This window comes from Dicentrarchus labrax, unplaced genomic scaffold (genome assembly GCF_905237075.1).
Source record: "Dicentrarchus labrax unplaced genomic scaffold, dlabrax2021, whole genome shotgun sequence".
Taxonomy (NCBI): domain Eukaryota; kingdom Metazoa; phylum Chordata; class Actinopteri; family Moronidae; genus Dicentrarchus; species Dicentrarchus labrax.
This window is the reverse complement of record NW_026136722.1, coordinates 7,002,127-7,023,572: the sequence shown is the minus strand read 5'-3', so window position 1 is coordinate 7,023,572 and position 21,446 is coordinate 7,002,127. Positions and strand designations below refer to the sequence as shown.

General features: G+C 39.4%; 1 protein-coding gene across 1 annotated transcript in view; it reads left to right on the top strand.

Moving 5' to 3' along the window:
- The first annotated feature begins 7,326 nt into the window (after positions 1-7,326).
- Positions 7,327-21,446, top strand: part of pitpnc1a (phosphatidylinositol transfer protein cytoplasmic 1a) — a 48,576-nt gene continuing 34,456 nt past the window's right edge. The window contains exon 1 of the mRNA XM_051389042.1: positions 7,327-7,914. Within this exon, the coding sequence (XP_051245002.1) occupies positions 7,867-7,914 (48 nt within the window). The 5' untranslated portion in view covers positions 7,327-7,866. The remainder of the gene's footprint in view (positions 7,915-21,446) is intronic.

The following is a 21,446-nucleotide window of genomic DNA, read 5'->3' as shown; positions in this document are numbered from 1 at the left end:
AAACAGCTTCCGGTTGGGCAAGAGCAAGAATATTTACAAGAGTTGTTAAGAAACCCCCCATTTAACCATATTATCTAAAGTTCTAGATGATACCATATGTGACAGTGCATGAAATGTGTGTTGACTAAAGGATCTGAAAACAGGACAGAGACAGAGATAGAAAGACAAGATAAGTGTTCATCCGACCATGAGGTGAATTTTAACTTCTAACTCTAACTAACTGTGCCAAGTCATTCATCATTTATTCAACAGAATGTGGCATGTTGTACTTTTTCTAAAAGACTTCATCGACAAAACAACAAAAAAACAACAAAAGCTTCAAGTGGTGGTGGAAACTTTTTCACAATGACAACATCGTGTTGATTTGCAATGTCCATTGAGCTGTTCTCTTTCTATACATCATAATATTACAAGGGAACAGCATGGATGGAAATCCATCAATGGAGAGGAGCAGGCAGAGACATCAAACAACACAAAGACTCTTTCACTCACAACTTTTAAACATGCACCGATTGGCTGATGTATAGCAACCAGTGTCTCCATAGTGACATGGAGGCGGCAGCTTGGCTGTGAGCCGGGGATGATCAGCAGCCCTAAAATGCGCTGTGGTCACTGTGACAAAGCAAAACCACTATGACTGAAATTCTAGCGCACACAGTCATGCGCACAAGCACATATAAGCATGTGCCCATACACGCGAGGACACACAGACAAACACATATGCACATACGTACACATCTCAAAGCACTCCTCTCCCTTCCAACATCACACCCTAATAGCTGTGATATTGAGCGGTTGTCGTTTAATCTTCGAGGAGAACTGCAAGCTGAGCCCCGAGATGAAAAAAGATGCCACATCTCTCACAGCAATATCTCCCCACTGGCAATAAGCTCAGATTTCATTATACATTATGCAAGAGACAATCTTCAGCTATAAATGAAATGTGCATGACACCTAGATGGCTGTCTGACCCACTAGATTGGGAAATGGGAAGTCTGAAATTATTATTAAAGACACATTATGGGTGTCTCGTTTATAGAATTGGCACACTTCTTTCTTTCTTGGTAATACTGGTCCTTAAAGCACCACCACTCCCTACTGTACATGTTTGGGTTTTAGACCAGCATTAGGGAAAAATGAGAAGTGGATTGGATCTCAGTGTATCCATGGAAACAGACTTGACATCGAAGCGTCAATCTCCGCTCTAAAAGGTTGCATGTGCATGATTGATAAGGACGAGAGCAGTTGTGGCAAAAGAAGAAGGGTATTTGTGAGCGAATGTGTAAACTATCCACATTTGAAAGCAACAAAGGGAAATGCAACTTGATGCTGCGCTCTTGTAGATTTTTCTGTCGTCTACCATTCTTCTTTTTGATTGTGAATAATTGCTCCACTTTCATTTATGGTAAATCAACACAGCCTTCTCTAAGACAACGCTTAAAGTGGAGGAAAAACAAGAATTAACCTGCTCTATTCATTGTAAGACGATGCTTGTTGTACCTGATTGGGCATCCTTTAATCTCTACATTAGTTTCAATGTATGTACTTCTGACAATAACAGGCCCCAAGGAGCAAGGAACAGATGCCATTGCAGATTTTGCTTTTGTTTTGACAGTTTCAACGTAGCAACGGAGACAGACAGTGATTTATCTGTAGGCAAACTTTGTCACCTCACCTCATAAACTCCCTCAAAGGCGTTCAGTCTTCACATTGCTGTCAGCGTTAATCTCTCTCAACTTTCAATTGCCACCTTTACGGGCGTGCGTTTGACAGCACGCGTTAGAAAGAGTGTGTTGGAATAAGTGTACTGAATGTTTTGGTATGTGTATTTGAGTGTCTGTCTACAGTACATGAGTGTATACTATGCGTGTCCATGCATGTATCATTGCGCTGATGAGTGGCAGTCAGATTTATGTGTGAATCCCTGTGGTGAAAACACACACAGCTGAGAGCGGCACCCTCCGTGTTTGCCAAATGATATGACATAATCACCTTACACCCTCCTGCTTCATCATAACACATCTTCTCACGCTAATGAACTGGCCGCCGTTCACTGCTCTGGGGAGGCCCAAGTCAGGCATTCACGGTGCTTAGCACCTGGTTCATACATGACATCCACAAGACCGCCGTTCAGTCTATTTTCCTGCTGATAGGTTTAATGTTCAGATGACTATACAAATGAGTTGTTAATGCTGATGACTCTGCAGTTAAGGTTTCACCATTGACATTTCTGGTCTCCTGACTGAGTTTCGGACATCTTTTCAAGACTATATCAAACATGTTTGATTAGCAAACTAAAATCTTTTAAAATCGCAAAGCAAACTTATAATTTAAGATAGTTATTAATGTCTTGAAAACTCCAAATCTTATATATTTTTCTATATCATCAAATATTTATGACTTCATGGGCAACAAAGAAATTTCTTTCATTTTTATTTATTCAGAGTTTAAAACGAATCTGCTTCATCAGGACTGTGCGGTTGCTGTATCCTGATTGGTGCTTAGACGTATGTGCCATCTATTTAGTCAAATTAAGCCCCACTTACGTCACACCAGTGAGAAGAACACAGAGAAAATCAGACATACAGACATCTCTCCAGTGAAAATACTGCACTAAAACTTTTTTGTATTTGTTCTCATGCGACCCACTCAATCATAAAAAAAAAAGCTGATTGAAAAAATATGTTTTTAGGGCCTTTAAATGTGTGTTACCACAGTTGGTCAGGATTTTCAGTGTCCTCTAATGTGTGCTCAGCAAGAGCAGAATAAGATGAAAAGCAGAACAACCCACGGACAAATTTTCCAGCAAGCAATAGCAGGATCAAAGAAGTCATACTTTTGAGCGAGCTAAACCAAAATCCTTGATGTGCACACTGAATAGCCCAATTTTGAAAAGCAGCAGCTCCGTGTTGAACTTTACATGGATTAAATCATGCCCTATTTGAGTGGCAAGAAATTCTCTGTTAACACAAATTAAGCGTAAAAACACATCCTCCCCCGTCCACCCCCAGCCCTCAGACCTCCTCTCAGTCTATTCACCTGAATCTAAGGCAATCATTAAGCTGCCCTGTGACGCCCATCTAACACCAGTGTTTTTCCCCCCTAGACCGATGGCTCCAATAAACCCCTTATTAATTTTGGCTCCATCACCAAACCCCCACAATTGAACAAGCTGAGAAACATGCTCCTTTCTCCACAATAACAGTGGACTGACTGGGGCTGAGAGGTTAGGAAAGTGACAGTAAAGGCCAACTAATGATGCTGAGCGGCAAGAGGCGAGGAAGCCAGGTCTCTTAGCAACAGTTTCTCCTCTCTGCCGACACTCTGAAACCGGCTGCAATAAACAGAGTTTGTGTGTGTGTGTGTGCGTGTGTGTGAGCAGATATATGTGTCTACTGTAGCAGGCGGCATCAGTTTGACACTACAAACAGCTTAGCATAATGTCTCGTGGCAAGTTGGACCAAAACATGGCTTTTGTTTTCTTGTCTGTGTTTGCATCGTGTGTGTGTGTGTGTAATGATGATAAAGAAAGTGTGAATGTAATAGATTCAGCTGGGGAACAGCACAATGAAGAGACTTTAACTGAGTGCAATCACCCACATATCGGAGCCAGCTGTTTGGCTGTTTAATGAATCCATGATGTGGTTGTGAGTGTGTGTTTGCGTGCACTATGTTTGATGTAAAGGGAGTGTATTCGTTGAGACCATACAAGACAAAAATCCCTCTTTAATTCTGACACATTGGTTAAACCAAAGCAACCGTATGAGCTTAAGTAATATAACTTTAACTATGTATACATCAATCATTACAGCACCATTAGCTGTTTTCAGCTGCTTAGCACAAATTTAACTCTACTTGCAACTCGTCTTTACTTTAACCTTAAAAATGTTCTTAAAATGTCCGAGCTACTGTACGTGCATGATGTCTTTCAGTGGTGTGTGTGCATACACTTTAAATCACAGCACATACACACATTCATATTTGTGATTGTGTGCATGCTCAGACATCTGTGGGATAAATCTGATTCTATGTCTGTGCTGGTGCCTCTGCCCTGTCTTGTTCTGTGACACTAACAGTGTAAAAAATGTATTTCAGATACACAGCACATGCAAGTGCATTGCACCCTCTTGAGTTGAATCATAAGAACTTCCTTTACAACACAGAAGGAAACGTTTATTTCACCACCAGTCATCACACTGACAGTCCACTGCTGTTTTATTATAGAATAAAATCAACTGTATTATCAAATATACACAGTAAAGTAAATGTTGTCCTCTGCATTTAACCCAGCTTAAGTACTAGGAGCAGTCACTGTACAGAGCCCAGGGACCAACTCCAGATCTGAGCCTTGGTCAAGGGCACTGACTGGAGAATGAACCTAACGCAGACACGTGAGAAAACATGCAAACTCCTCACAGAAAGGCCCTGCCCCAGTCGGGAATCGAACCCACTGCTGGTGCTAGTTTGACTTATTCTTAATACAGCTGTCATAACCCGAAAAAGGAAGCTCAACCAGCCTTGCCTCTTAAAATTGTACCCATTATTTTCATTATTTATTATTCACAATACACACTGTACCATAACAATGTACAATACCATGTACAATATCAGAGATGTGGAAATATTTTTCAATCATTTTGGCAAAATGCAGCCTAAATTTCACTTAAAATAATCTGCATTAATACATACTCACTGGCCAATTTATTAGGCATACCCATGTCAACTTCTTTCATATAAAACAACTGATTTTTATTCACAGAGAGAGAGAATTTTTGATTTTAGTTGTAGATTTTAGTTTAAAAACAGGAAAGAAAATGTTGTTTCTGTCTTAAAGTAATTTTCTGAACATGGTGACGGCCATATGGTGTTCCTATAGTCTTACTGGTAATTCATACTGTACAGTATAGGGGCAAATATTCAGGATTCAGAAATGCATTATTTAGTGAATTTACCCTGGGCTTACAGACTCAGCAGCTGTCCTTCTGTGTACCTAATGAGATTCAACATTATATGAATGCAGAGAAAAATCAAACATAAAACCACATGTTTGCTGTGTTAGATCCTGTTGTGCACCCACTTATCAAAGAACTACAAAGCCTTACCTTTTTTTGTGCAAAAGAAAACTCAAAGTTCTCATTTGTTACAATGAAGAGGGCTCAAAAATTTAAAATAGCCTCCTCCATCCCTGTTAAATAAGATAAAGGCGCTTGTCTATAACTCTGACCTGAAGATCTCTGGTGACACCTGCCGTTTGAAAAGAGCACTGCAGGTTGTATTTTTCTCCTCTGTTACAATATTGAGGAAGTTCTTAAAATGAGACGTACAAAGCACAATATAAAAGTTTTGCGTGTATTACTATTACAAGACATTTTTTTCTCATTAATTTATGTCAGATTAATTAGTCAATAACGGAGATTGATCGGAGCAGACAGGTCACAGGTTCAATAAGGCCCCAGGTTGCTAGGTAACGTTAGCTCGTTTAACGTTCCAAAGTTGTCTCCAACTGCCGACACGAAACAAATATTATAAGGTAAATATTATAATGTAAATATTATAATATAACGTTAAGTTACAGTATATAAATGAATGGAAGAATACACGGAAGATTAAATGGAAAACAAAACACGCACCTCCTGGTAAGTGACCCAACAAGGAGCTCGAACAGAGTCAAAAATAGCTCGGCATGGTAGCTAGCTAGCACGCTAACGTTAGCATTACTGCAGGTAGCATTATAATAGGGCAAATGGCGGATACATGGTTACACATGAAAACATGTCTGCAGTACAATAAAGTAAAAATTATAGCCACAATAACAGTGTTTTATTATATATCATATTGGTATAGTAATGTCCATGCTTACTTCTTCCAATAGGTCTATGCAATAGGCTATATTAAGGTTTATAATTTGGACTAATGGCTTTATCAATATTTCTAAATTATTTATTAATGCTTTACAGATCAGTTATAAGCCATATAAACAACTTTTGTGACTTGCTTTGCCTTTTTAATCTTTCTGTTTAATTCACCTGAAGGCTTCCTCCAATAGAGAGTTTGGCCTCTGATCTTTTGGCAAAGAGCTGTACAACATCAGGATAACAATTAATTTATGTTACAACACAAATATATAACATCAGACATTGATTACTGTAATAAACCTTTATTAATGATTTAACATTACACTTCACTTTCTAAGTTGCCTTATTAATACATGAGAAACTCATGACCATTCATTAATTCATTATTTACTGATGGACCTGATATTTAACACTCTTCATTGTTGACTTAAAATAATGACAATCACTTTCAAATAAACCAATAGACTTGTTGGATTATTAGAAAGTTGGTTAACTGAATAATAAATATTAATATTTCCGGCAGTCGGAGAAAGTTTTCACAACCTGGCAACCCAAAAAAGTTTTTATTAATCTATTACAACTGACCTATGAAGCATTATTAAAGTATTTATTACCCTTCAACCAAGCCACGTATCCTGACTTATTATTAGAAAGTGGTACTAATTCTAAAATATATTTTAACACATTTTAAAATCATACTTCTAGCTGGTTAATGTGAAAACAGTTTATTTAAGCAGCAAGCCTTTATAATTCAGGTTACATTTCAGAACCATGGCCAGCTCCAGTTCAGCACCAGGGTCAGCTCTACAGCTGTGTCCAGTCTCGGATCAGAACCAGACTGTACACAGCCTGTATGGTCAGAACCATGAGAGGAGAGGGTCATAAAATACCTAATGATACTGTATATAGACCATATGCTATATGTCTTATCATAGACCTATGTCATGTGTTTTCTACAATATTTATGTGGTTCTCATAATCCAAATAATGGGGTTCTGTTTACTTGATAAAACATAAAAAGAGAGAAACAAAATAAGAACTCATTAGAAAACATAGTCATGCAATGCTGCACATTGTTGTTACACTTCAGTTTACCTCTGTGTATTTTGGGATAGGTGCTAATATCCCATAATAACTTTCCTGTTTTCACATGGGTTATCATTCTGTTATTATGAATTGACATCCTTGAGATCCTAAAGCTCTTAAACACGCAGGATCAAGTATTAAATAAGATCCTATTGATGAAAACGCCAATATTGAATCGAATCGAACAATCGCGTTCAGTCTAATGACCTATAATACACTTTTACTAAATGCATTATTGTACAGTAGCTCAGTGGTTGCACCATTTTTTTATTGTGTCTCTCTCTCTGTCTCCCTCTCTCTGTCTCCCTCTCTCTCTCTCTCTCTCTCTCTCTCTCTCTCTCTCTCTCTCTCTCTCTCTCTCTCTCTCTCTTTACGCAGCTACTCCACACGGCTGCGCATCCCTGGTCGGAGCTGTCAGGAAAAACTCCCAGGAGCATGAGGCAGGCTGATAGCTTTGGGGAACTGCTTTCCAGGTGAACACTGTTAGACGAAGAGCTGAAGAGCCACGGAGGGACCAGTCCTTGTCCCGGACGCGAGCGGCTACAAGAACCCGCTGGAAGCTCGACTTGTTTTGGTTGTTTGGTGTGATTTCTCTACACTTTCCACTCTGCAGACGTTATCCAGAGGCGAGACTGCTGCTGCTTTAGTAGTTTAAGCAGCTGCCGGGGTTTACAGCAGGGTTATTGCAGCCCCTTGGAAAAGACCCCTCTTGTACTTCGGGTCTGGTGTGTGTAGAGACTCACGTAGGCATAGCGGAGTCTGATGCAGAAGTGAGGACGGGGTTTGGGTGAATTTGTGGATCTCAGTGGCATCGTTTCATTGCGCAAATTAAATCAATAACTGTTTTGAAGATCGCCCCCCCAAGACCGAAGTCCGGCAACCTCCCATCTTTCTTCCGTGTTGCCGTCACCATTGTGCAAGGACTATGTTGATGAAGGAGTACCGCATCTGCATGCCTCTCACAGTGGAGGAGGTAGGTGAAGTTTTCTTGGCTCTTGTGATGTTTTGTGTCCTGCTCCGCCTGCTGGTGTTCTTCTCTTCCATCGCTGATCCGTAACAGAGTAGTAGAGTTGCAGATCAGCACATTTTTGTTGGATTTGCTGCAGTTTTTTTTTAACTGTGGAACCGATTATTGCAAAGTTGTCAGTGGCGGTGCGCTTATCGTTTTGCACCAAAGGACAAAGTGGGCCACTACAACCGAGGTGCGGTCAGGCAGCCGCCGCGGGGTGGAGCTGCTGTTGTCTCTCCAGTAGCCTGTGCTGCTTTGTGTGTCGTGCAGTTTACTGTTAGTGAGAGTGTGAACAACAGCAGCAGCTGCAGCAGAGTGGTTATTATAGGTAGTGAAGTACAAATCCTGCATCTGCTTTGCTTTGAGTGTTTGGATTGTGGTGCTTTGTGAGTGGTTCAGAGTAATGTATGTAGATTTAGAACAAAAACCTTTCTACCTTTGCTCACAGCTCTTGTTCTGTTTCTTCTCTTTCAAACACCACTGTTTATTTTTATTATGCCTCTGTCATGAATTATGAGGACGTAAAGGGTGTTACCTCTGTACTCCTTATTTTTATGTTGCAGGAATTGATGCTTATGCATTATAAAGTATATTGCTCTGTCTCTGTGCATACTTCTGATCATGTTTCATTTGTAGAGACACATTCACACACAGTATTTGTATTTGTTGATGGAAATAGGGTGAAAGAAAGGATGAGGAAGGGCTCAGTTCAGTTCAGTTCATTTCAGTTTTATTGTCATATGCATATTTAGTACAGGGTACCACAGCAATGAAATACAATGTGCCATCTGCGGACCGAAGTTCCCCTCAGGGACAGTGACAGAAGCAGCTTCACAAAAGAGAAATTCTGCTGTGTTCTGAGATTTCACGATGCCAATAAGATCCAATTTTTCTTTTCAGCTCAGTTCTGACTGTATTTATTTGATTTTTGCTTGGTCCTGCTCCTGTCTGTCCTTCATCTGCTCTACCTTTTTATGGAGTGGCATTAATCACATGAATGGGCACCCTTGTGTCTTGTCTATACTTTTTTCATACAGTGGTGGTATGTGATGTTATAAGAGGTGTAACACATTCTTTCCAGTGTTACCTCAACCTAAACAACAGATGTTCCAGCTGAGGTGTTTTATTGAGTTTACCTGTGTCATAAAGGTTTTACACACCATTTAACCCAGGTTAGGGTGTGACACGAGATGTCACTGGGAGTCAGTGCACTTCTGAATAAGTGTGTTACCATAGTGGTTTACAGCGTCACTACCAATAAATTGTGAATTAGTCTACTGTGGAGTTTGTGAAGATACAGCCTTCACTACAGGTTGGCTGAGGATAAAATTGGAGTCATCGGTAACTTGAACAGCCTCTCTTGAAATCATTTGATCCTTATTTTGCTCCGATTGTCCTGCTTTGGGACCTTTAAATTCTTTTACCAGGATGCTGCTTTATCACATATTTTCCTATGGAAATATGGCTGATTGGCTCCTCTGCTGTGCTTTAGTGGTGATTGAAGACACTGTTGTCCTCTAGCCAGCTAAAGGCTACTACATCTGTTGTTGATGATAACCCCAAGGATAATAATGGGGTCTGACCTATTCAATTGATCTGTCATTTACTTGACAAATGGGCATTTGTAATCTATTCATTTTTTGCAGCAATGCAAGTGCACAGCCACTCACTCACAGACACATAAATCATACATTCATCATCAGATCAAAGAACTGGGAATGACAAAACAGTAATTATGAGTGGAACTCTCCCAGCTTAAAGGAGTGTTTGGAAAATGATTTTCCAATGCAAACACAAAGTACAAGAAAACCCATTTACTGATCTTTACTATTCAGTTCAGCAGAAACCAATGACAGTTTCAAGTGTCAATTTTCTTTCAGTGGTGCTGTCACCTGGACTGCTGCTATTTGCGCCTGTCACAATTGGACGCCTGAAAACACATCTGACACACAATCAGTATACTGCATTTTTCCTTGGATTCATGATGAGTAATGACTCATTTAGTGCTTTGGTGTCCTGGTTATAGTGTATGCATTGCTTACACAACCCCTTATAAGAGTCACGAATCAGAATCTCCTCGAATGGCCTTGCAGCATGAGAGCAACATGCTCCTCTTCATATGAGTCTCGTACTGAAATGGACTGTTTTGTTGCACAAAGACATGACTAGATAGTTAAAGTCAAAAGTTCAATTTTGTCATCAGCAATCCTGAATAGGCTCTGCAGGAGACTCTTCGAATGGCGATTAAGTTGAAGCACTGCTGAGAAAGCAAATTGGAGACACTGTCATGATGATCTCTTCATGGTAGAAGGGCAATTCAGTTTGTTGGGGGGGGTTTATATTACAAAGAAAAAGCTGCAGTGCTGTTTTCTTTCATGCACATAATATGCAAGGATCTGAGTATTCTGTTCATAATGTGCATTTATTTGTGTGATTTATATTGCTGCTTCAGTGCATTTAGGACTAACATGTAGCTCTACATTGTTAAATTCATGTTAACTACAGTATGAATGTTATTTGTGAAACAGGCATGTGACATAGTTTGATGGTGGACTTTTCACAGTCACTTTGGTTTCATTGATCTTGAGGTTTCTCCTCCAATTGTATTTGTGTGTGTGAAGATTCAGTTTAGATACTGTATCTTCTCAGATCAACATTATTATTATTATGTCACAGTTGAAATGAAATGTATTTCTGTCTAAGTGCCTCTGCTGGTATACACTGCAAACATTTCAGTTCCTTTAATAGGAGAGGATAGGAGAGAGGCCAGAGGATGTATCTGTCACAATATAAACCCAGAGGATGATATCATTTGTGATCATGTCAGTCATCTTGTAGCCACAGAAAGAAAGAAAAAGTCAGCCAGAAAACCCAAACAAGTCACTTGACAGAATTTATAGTCGCATCCATTTCCAGTTGTGCTTGATGTTCCTTTTAGTAAAAAATAAAGAGAGAAGCTTTTTGAAGTTTGAAATCAACAAACATACAAACGACAAAAAAGATGTGTAAATCCTAAAATAACAATGACATAGATACATAAGACTTTTTCTTGCAATGGTCTCATTCTGCATTCTTGCGTAAGGATAGTGCTAACACTAAGCAGCCTCAATGGGAGCTTATCTTCTACTGCAGCAAGAGTGACTGACACCTGTTTTGATTACAGTGACATCATTCAGTCAGTGTAAGGTCAGTCTCTGGGGGTTTCCATATGTCTGTTTGTGTCCCTGCACACTGAGATGCCCCACAGCCCTTCTAGGCTCAGACCCAAAATCTTGTTTACGTCCCCAGAGGAGAGAATCTGTGCTCTGACTAACGGGAAGCCTGTTCCTTCATTTTTCCCCGAGGAGCTCATGGCTCAGCCAGACAGTGACCTGGCTCACACACACCAGATGGAGAGAAACATGCTTACTCAGATGATCTGCCAGACGTCAAAGGATGAACCAGATAGAGAGAGATAGAGAGAGAGAGAGAGAGAGAGAGAGAGAGAGAGGGGAGAGAAAGAGAGAGAGAGAGAGAGAGAGAGAGAGAGAAGGCATGTGTGTTGAGAAGGTGATTGATTGCTTTGGGTAACTGTCTGAGTCTGCCTAAGTCAGCATGATTTTGTATACAATATACAGATATTGAGGCAGTTTAAGGATGTGACATCCCCACACCGTGATTAGCATTTTAACACACTTAGATTAGCTTAGCATCGAGACTGGAAACTTGGGCAAACAGCTAGCTGGCTCTGTCTAACAGTAATAAAATCTTCCTACCAGCAACTCTGTACAGTAGTTATATAAATCATTAAATAAACATGTTATATATTGTGTGTTTAATCTGTACCGATACCAACGTATAAAAGCAAAAAAATGTTGAACTAAGTCCTTGTAAAACTAAATTCATTAAAGTCAAAACTGGTAAATCTGGTTTGGTGTACTGCTGCTAAAAAAAAAAAGTGTTCTCATCTATTTTATTTGCTTCTATTTCATTATTTTTATTTATTTTACTTTTTCTAATATACTTTTGAGCTAGAACAATACAACTAGTTTCTCCACAGGGATCTATTACTGTTTCTGATTGCTGTCTAATGATATCTTCAGTACCCACAAAAATATCTCACATACAGCTATGGAGGATTCATTCTGACATTCCTTTTCAGATTACATTGAGCAGTGCTTTTTCTGCCTCATTAATTACCATGCAGTTTCTTCCGCAATTAATCAACATTCACTGTCTTTTCTGCACCTGAGCAGCAGTTGAATTACCCTTACTGCTTGTTTGATCAGCTCCGGAGTAAAGAGCTTTGGAGCATGGATTGAGAGAACAAGAACATCATCTTTACACTGTTAAAAGAAAGGGGAAGTGCCTGTTTGCCCTCATCATTTACTAAAGGCACTAATCTAAATTAGCCCTCTGAGTCATTAAAATGGAGCTTGGTTTCACTTTCCGTCAGTGCTCGTGGTTAAGCTACTTATCAGATTGGCCTTGGTTCTTCATTAAAAACCTTACAGACCACCTCTGGTGCTGCCTCTCCATGATGTATAGGACATCACAGGAAACAGCCACTCATTAGTCCACACCCATCATTGTAACCGATAGAAGCTCCAGATATTTTCAGAATGAACCGTACTGTGTGTCACCTGCTAATGTTTTCCAGTAACAAGTTGCATCAGTTGCTTTCACTGTTGGGCTGGGTTCAATGGTCTGTACTCAATGTGTGCAATTTGTGTATATCTTCCAACAATAGTTGATTCAATATGACTGTGTTTCATTCATCAGTTCATCAGTTATCTACCTGCAGTCTGTGTGGTTATTTATCTGCATGCAATTACTTGAATTGCTTCCATTTGCCTGATTTCTAGTTATCCAGCTGCCAGCATGCCGGCTCATAGGACAGCACCCACTGTGCACATAATTGAAACCCTGGTGGTATTTTTGATGTTATTGCGCACAAGCTTTGTCGCACAAGATTATGGTTCCTCTATTAAAGCTAATTTTCTGTGCTTCTCCAGATGAGAACATATCTTTGTGTGCGTTGCTGTGTGTGTTGCTGTTTTCTCTGTAATGCATTATTTGGGATCCTGTAACATTGGCACTACATTCATCAGTGCATTAAATCGTGTTTGGCAGGGCTAATTATTTGGGGAATAATGGGCAGTGGATGCCAATTTATGCGATATTTGTGTTCAAGCTAAATAACAATTTTAATGGGTTACATCATAGTGTTTGTGTTTGGGTGTTTTGTGATTTTCTGACAAGATGGGGGTCTGGGGGATTCATATTTTGGTGTACTGAATTAGTGAAGCAGTGGAAAGTCACCACAGAGATAGTATATGTTCTTGTGTCGGTATATTTGTGTTTGTAGCAAGTATAGGGACCTTGTGTCTATTAGTTGGATAGTCCCAAACATGTCAGAAAAAATTGCCTGCAGACAACTGTAATGCCCATTTTCCGTTAAATTGTGGTTGTTGTTTCTGTGTTCTCCGCTGTCAGCCTGCAGAGGGTGTAAACAGACATGAGCTACCTCCATGACACTTGTTGCCAGCTGCTACTTTTCACCTGCCCGCAAGGAACAACATAAGACGGAGTAAGGCACAGAAGTCTCCCCAGACTCACCCGTCTCCATGCAGATGCTCCAAATCAAAGGACTACTTCTAGTGATCTTGTCAAAACATATTTATAATGTTTCTTTTTTTTTCTCAGCCTTCAAAATATGTAGGAGGAACTACGCTGGTCGCGAAACCCATGATAAACGCGAAAGGCCCTATCTAGAACCGGTGTTTTGTTTTCCGTTCTGGGCTACTGTAGAAACATGGAGGTTCAACATAGCAGACTGTAGAAGAGGACTTCCCTCTGTAGATAAAAACGGCTCATTCTAAGATAGTGAAAACCCAACAATTCTTATATTCAGGTCATCACACACCAATGAAAATATACCTATGAATTCCATGGCCAATAAATCCTCCTAAATGTTAAGCTAGACCTTTAAACAGAGTTTAGTGGAGTAAATCACATACAGTTGAGAGTAAACATGTCTGAAATACCCACAGGGAAAGAAGGGCAGAGCCATAAGGGCACTGAAAGCCTCAGTATCACATGTAGATAAGTCAGGCAGACTAAAGATTTTGAGGCAATATTCTGAGAAGGTGAGGCAAGGTTACATACTGGAACAGACAAGCAGGCACATATGCTACATAGCAACATTAATGATCCGGTAAATAGTTTTCTAATTATAGTAGACTAAATTAAGACTAGTTGTGTAGGAACAGTTGGTCAGGTGACTGGAGGTTATGGGAACCAGAGTGACTACTGGACAGGTGAGACAGGATAGTGTACTGAAGGAGGAGAGAAAACACTGCAACTGCGGCTCCAAACAAGGAACTATTGGGAAGAGAAGTGTGGACCCCTTTTATACCAAAGTAGATCTGGTTCTTGCCAGTTGCAAAAAGTAAAATGAACCCAAACAAAGATGCACTTGGTTCACAAATGATACACAAAACACAGCAAGACAGTGAAAGGGTGAAAAAGCCTGGGTGTGAGCTCTTTCTGATTCAGTGAAGATAAAGGTCCTAGAGGATAGGAGAAATTGTTAGTTAGCCTGCAGCAGTAGGTCAGAGGCATAAACAATAAAACAAATAAATGTTAAATAAGGGACAGAAGGATCATCAATAATGGCAGTTGTCTTTCCAGCACACACTTGAAAACTAGAGCAAAGTGTAGTTTTTGCATCCAATAAAAGACAGTCCTTTCTTCATGTCAATGAGTATGTTATATATTTACTTTAAAATGAACCTAAATCTCTGCCAGTAACTCTTCCCACAGCCCATGCCATACCAAAGCTTGACATCTGTTGTGCCTCGTTACAGCTGCCGCTGGCAGTGTGTTTGAAACGCATTGCAGCACTGAGCTTCAAATAAAGACCCTTTGGGGTTAGAGAAAGCAGTTTTTTAATGGTCCTCTGCGTGCACATACACACCACAGACATACACATTGTACTGACACTTCCTAAGAGCCCAGGTACATTGCTTAAATTCCAGGGAATAGCAGCCTCATTTATAAATTATTTATTTTGCAGTATCTCATGGAAGGGGCACCAGCAGAATAATGTTGAAATGAAGGCAAAGTGAGGATATTTGAGCTCTTTAAGCTCTACTTACTTTTCTTGGACCGAGATAAGCTCAGGACATTTTTTCCATTAATATTCCCCTTATTGACAAGAAGTCCTGCTGACACTACACATTACTACAAACAAACAAACCATAAAAAATGTCCCCCAAACAACAGAATATGCTGTTTGTCAATGCCCTCTACAACAACACATACATAAGTGTGTTTGATCTGACACCCCGAAGGGTAGGACGACGTCATTTGTCTGTTGCCCTCCAAAACCATTACAACAATCTGTTTTATCACATGACAGTGCTATGGTCAATGTTTAGGCATGAAAACGATGGTTAGGTTAAGAGACAACATTTTGGGTTCAAATGACTGCTTTTCTAAGGTTATGGGACCTTTGTTGTCCTATTTACAGTAATAAACACTATGTCTGTCTCTCTTAAAAAGTCTTTAACTCTGCTGGGAATAGAGATGTAGCCTGAAGTAAGAACATTCATATATGATCTCTGAGTTCTTAAACCAGATGAAGTGTAGTTCTTCCAACTCAGTTAGGAGCACCTGAGAGTTTGTTATATAACGGTCCACTGAGGCAAAAACATGGCTGCTTTTATCTTTTTGAATTAGAGATGTTGGAGTTGCCAAAGCTGCTTTAAGCCTCATAATATTATTAAATAATGTTTTCATTTGAATTGGAAGCTGCATCTGTTGAAGTTGATGAAAGTTTGGAGGACTAGTGTGTGAAATAGAGGGATCTCTGAGGGTCCCGACCCCCTAATTAACGCCTAGGACACCTGCACACACCAACATCTAATATTAAACAGCTGATGTAGCAGTCTGTATTGGCACTTCTGCAGCTGCTAGCATTGATACCCTTCCTGAATTGATTCTCTGTTAAAAAAAACTGATAAATGTCATCAACACGTAACCATGCCATGAATGAAAGCAGGAGATTTGTGCAGCAGGAGATGCATGGAAATAATATTGACAATAAAGATCTTTATACTGTCAGAGCTACCAGAGCTTCATGTTGATCAACAAGTCAGAGCTCTAAGGAAATGTCTGATGCAAAACAAACACTCCAAATGTGCGATTAATATTAATTACTGTGGTGATTAATATTTATTACTATAGCCTTAATTATAGAAATATAACTGACTAACTAAACTGAAGACATTTTTAATCAAAAAACAGAGAGATACTCTAAGTGAACACATTGTGCTGTGCATATCTCTTTTATGATCCCTACTTATATAACGTTTTTATATCACAGAGGTGTTATTTCCATTATATGTTTTAATACTGAGGTCATAGTTAGCTGTGGTGTTGTACTTCACTGCATTATATTCAGAGGTGTTTCGAATAATTTCCCTCATGTATGGGAAGAACAAAAATTATTAAAGGGTTAATCATTTATTAGTGGACGTCAACTTCCTGTTGATTTAAAAATAATATTATTGATTCATTGTTTAAATCGAATTGAAAAGAATCTGGATTCATCTTTGAACAAAAATTATTATAATTTCTTAGTTGGGCTAAGTCGACTGGTCTTTTATGTCATTTATGCTATTAATTTAATCTGTAGAAGAGGACCCACTCCCTCTGTAGATAAAAACCAGCTCATTCTAACAGAACAATTCTCATTTTCAGGTGAGTATACACTAATGAAAACATACCTAAGAATATTATATTCCATTTCTGCCAATAGATCCTCCTAAATGTTACACACTAGACCTTTAATTTGTAGTTGCATGGATGAAATGAACTGAAGCATGTAAAGCTTGGACTCTGGTGACTTGAGGTGTTTGCAAGTCAGACTTGACTTGAATATTTGATAACTACAACACTGATGTGACACTAATCCCTGCATGTGCTCGAGTGTGCCACAGAGCAGGCTGCACTCCCACCAGTTTAATGGGCAGCTAATATCATTCACCTTATCTGAACAGGAAACTCTTAATTGCCTGTCCCTCTGTTTCTCCCCGTACCCCACCTCCTCTCTTCCTGTCCTCCTAAACCCTACTTACTGTCAACATCCTCTCTAAACAAGGAGAAACAATAGCTACTGAGAATAGAAGCTGTGCTGCCACATTGTGAATGTGTCAGTAGAGTTATGGGACAGGTGGTAGGAAAGATGTAGCATGAGAAGGGGAGCAGCTGGGTATGCCGCACTATAATGTAATCACATTGTATCAGGACACATTGTGCACTCTGATCGGTGAAGCATTGTATATGTGTTCAGACGGATTTTATGATAATGGGGAGTGGCGTGGTGCAGTCATTTTCTATATTAAAAATAACACTAACTGGTGTCTCCAAGAAAATATCAATCCTAACAAGTATTTCAGTCACATATTCAGTCTTCAATGTTGATTTTAAACAGGAATCAGATCTGCCAAGTTTAAGCATCTTAAACTGAAATCGGCTTCTACATACCCAGAGAAAGGTGTCTTCGGACCTGAGTGTCGAGCAAGTCGATTGGTTAAGTTTGGGAGAACATTTCAGCATATTTGTGCTGCAACACGTGGTCTTCTAGCAGAGCGTAAGAAAAATAAATCCGCTCTTCCAGGCCGAACGAGAGCGGTTTATGTTCACTTCTGGGCAGCCTGAAGAAGCATAAAATGCAAATTTGGACTTTCGGATCCGCATTTGCACATTAATGTTTTCTCTCACACAGATGCAGATGCTAATCATAGTAGCACTTTTATTATGGTGGCTCATGTTCCACCAATTAAAATACTTCCTTTAGCAAATCAAAGCCATAGATTCGACCAATTCCGTCAACGAGCCGCATAATTATCATCGGATCCTTTGAAAGAGTTCTCCTTTCAAAGGGTAATTAGGAGACGTTCGCTGGGCTGGAATAAAGCCAATCAACCTGGTCATCACCAAGATGCAGTTACGGTGACATGTGTAACGTGCAGCTCTCTCTTTGCATGTGCCATTAACCTTCTCTGCATGTCAAAGGGAGTGCTTATTGTGAAGCCTGAGTAGATACGGCATGTATTGACCATGACACACACACACACACACACATATACACAATGTATAAAATGTTTGTCCGTACCAGTCAGTGTGTGGGCGTATGCACAGATACACTGTGTGCATACTAGAATAACTGGTGCAAGTGTCCCTGGTTGCTATAGGAACATCAGCAGCTCACGACTGATTAGAAATCTCCTTGATGATGAAGTGGCCGTATGTATGTGTGTCAAGGTTGTGTGTGTGCCTGTGAAGCTTTGAACCCAATTGACCCACGCAGCCGTTTGGTTTCCTGAGGAACAACAGAGGAAGAGAGTTTGCTAATGTGCACGCAGTTAATAATATTAATTGTCGCCTCACATGAAGATATTTTAATTATAATATTCACACACCTTTAATGATTTTGATGTGTTTTGATACAATACTTGAAAATGGCGAACATCTTTGACTTACCTCATGTGGGCAAGCATGTCCACAAAGAGTACAAGTTGGACAAGTTTTAAAGCACCCACTGAAAAGTAATCATCTTTTAGAACACAAGGTAATTATGGCATACTTCAAATTGTATGTCCTTCCTTTAGTATTTCCAACAATATTTTCATCTTTTGTATTTATTCCTGTTTCCCTGACCCAACATTCCTGTGCAGCTAGTAAGTGCCATGGGCGCAGGTGGCCAGCAGCATGAATCCTTTTCTCTCCCTCTGGCATCTGTTGCTCTTTACAGCAGTGATCTGGAGTTATACTCCAATCTCCAAATTGCTATTAAATTGCAGTGATGTGGCTTTAGAGCCACTTTTGTTAAACTGTTTCCCACATTTTAAAATGATCTTTCCCTCACTGTTTATGTATCTCTATAATTTTTCACTAGACAAACACAACACATGGTGGCCTTCTGTGCAAAACCATCATGTAATTAAAAGGTGAAATATAGTGTGTATAGACGCACATATATACATACATACATACATACATACATATGTATATATATATATATATATATATATATATATATATACATAGTTATACATAGTTTATACCAGTTTTGGAAGCATTTTCATTTTCATACCCTATTCTTGTGTGACAGCTATTGTTGACACAGAGGTGACGGACGCTCTCATAGTAAAGATCATGTGAGTGTGTCTGGTTTTATGTGTGTGTTTAAGAAGGTGCTGTAAAACCTTTCTCTTTCTCTATCTATTGTGATGTAAGCCTATTGTACATATTTGTATCCATGTCTCCCATTATGTTTGCTTTCATTCACTTTACGATCAACAGTGAAAGTACCACTGTACAGGATGAATTTTCATATCAAAAAAACCTCTGTCCATCATGTGACTAAAACTGAAAACAGAACAAAGTCATTTACAGCCATTTTACCAACATAAGTCACTACTACTGTGATATTTGTTTAAATGATCAGTCTCGTTTGAATACGCTGTTAGATTTCGTTATATATCTAATCAGATATGATTTACAGTTTTGCAGATCACACCAAAGCCTCAAAATCGCTTTGTAACCATCCCTTGATTTAAGTACAAATACATTTTCCCATTTGCACTTTGTTTGCAATTCTGCAGCACACTTCTTGCAAAAACACTACACACTGTTTCTGAAATTCAGACACTTTGTTCATGAATGAAATCTCTTGCCATCACTGGGAAACACTCAAAATTTCTCAATTTGATTGTGCAATGCTTTTCAGATTAGCGTTGGAAAGTGTGCAACCGCCTCGATGTCTCTGAATCCCTCTTCCACTGATTGCAGAAGAGGCATTCAGAGACATCGAGGGGGAATCATTCCAGTGATATTTTCCCTGTTGCCTAGCCAGGGATGACATTGTTAGTGATGTGGCCAGACCCTAACAGAAGGCAGGATCCATAAAGCATCCACACCATCCTCGACAACATAACAACAACCCATTACAATACTTGTTGTAAAAACCTGCAATGGCAAAAAATAAGCTGCATTTTTTTTCTGAAGTCTATTTTTCTGTTCATTGAAATGTGAGTTGAAGCACTTTATTGGAACAAACTACAAAGGTATACAAAGTACTATAGACAGCAGTGTTTTGTATAAATGTCTCTCTCTGGGACTTTTATTTGACACAGAGATCACTCCCCCACACCTTGAAACACTCTACATTAGATGCTTTGGTCTCAGACTTGAGTCTCGTGCCACCGGCTGTCCTTTGTCCTCCGGGCTGTTTGTCAGCTGGTAGACTGGAAGAACCAGTGTAGCCATGACACTGTGCTATATAAGCTGTGCGCTGTCTGTCAAGAGTGTGACTGTGTAGTGCGAGACATTCATTCATCCACTTGAATTCCACATTTGGTGATTTTTTAATATATGTTTTTGCTCGAATTTAAACTTTATAAGGTGTTGACATCATCCTTAAAATGGTAGTCTGAAAAAATGCACTCAATCATAACCACGTCACAACTGGATCTTAAAGAGAATATTTTTCTAAACCTTAGTGGAAATAGTACATTGGCACAGGTTTCAAAAGAGGGAGAAAAAATCAATCGTTTGTCATTTTAATCACAAACACACACACTTGCACATTACTTCGGGTATACACACGCTCATTTTCAATCTTCATGCAGATCCATACAGTAAAGGCTCAGTGTATCTTATAGTTTATCCCCACTCTCCTCTCCCATCAGAGCCAATTTCTACTTGATTACATTCTGAGTGTTACTGATTAAGATTCACTTACAATTGCTTGCATTTAAACATCCTGCTGGTGTGTGTGTGTGTGTGTGTGTGTGTGTGTGTGTGTGTGTGTGTGTGTGTGTGTGTGTTTGTGCACGGTGAGCAGGACGGGGGATTGCAAACACATCTTATTTAATATTAAATTATTTCTGATAAACATAGACACATGTGGCTTTTGTTTTAGTTCACCTCTCTGAGCTGCACCCATACTGTGCCAGTCTGATGGGATCCATGATGCAGGTTACACATTCTGAGCCAGGCCAGACATTGGCGTTTCATTCAGTCCAACATGGTTCACAGTCACAATTTAATAAAAGAGGGCTGCACGAATTTGGCCTGAAATAATCAGAGTTATTTATCATGATGACTGAATTGTTGATTCTGGATGCTGTATTATAATTTTACATTTACAAAACTGCCTTCACTTCCACTTTGATGTTAATAGACAGATAAATGGAACTTGCTCTTAATATTCCAACCTCTTAATCAAAATAATACATCATAATAACACATCATCATCGCAGTTATTGTCTGATTAATCGTGCAACTGAAGCTCGCAGCAACTGATTTTTATAATATTTGTAAAACATTTTAGTCCATTTGTCTAACACTGGATGTAGGGATGCACCGATCTACATTTTCCGATCCGATCCCGATACCTTAATTTGGATATTGGCCGATACTGATACTATTCCGATACCAGAGCT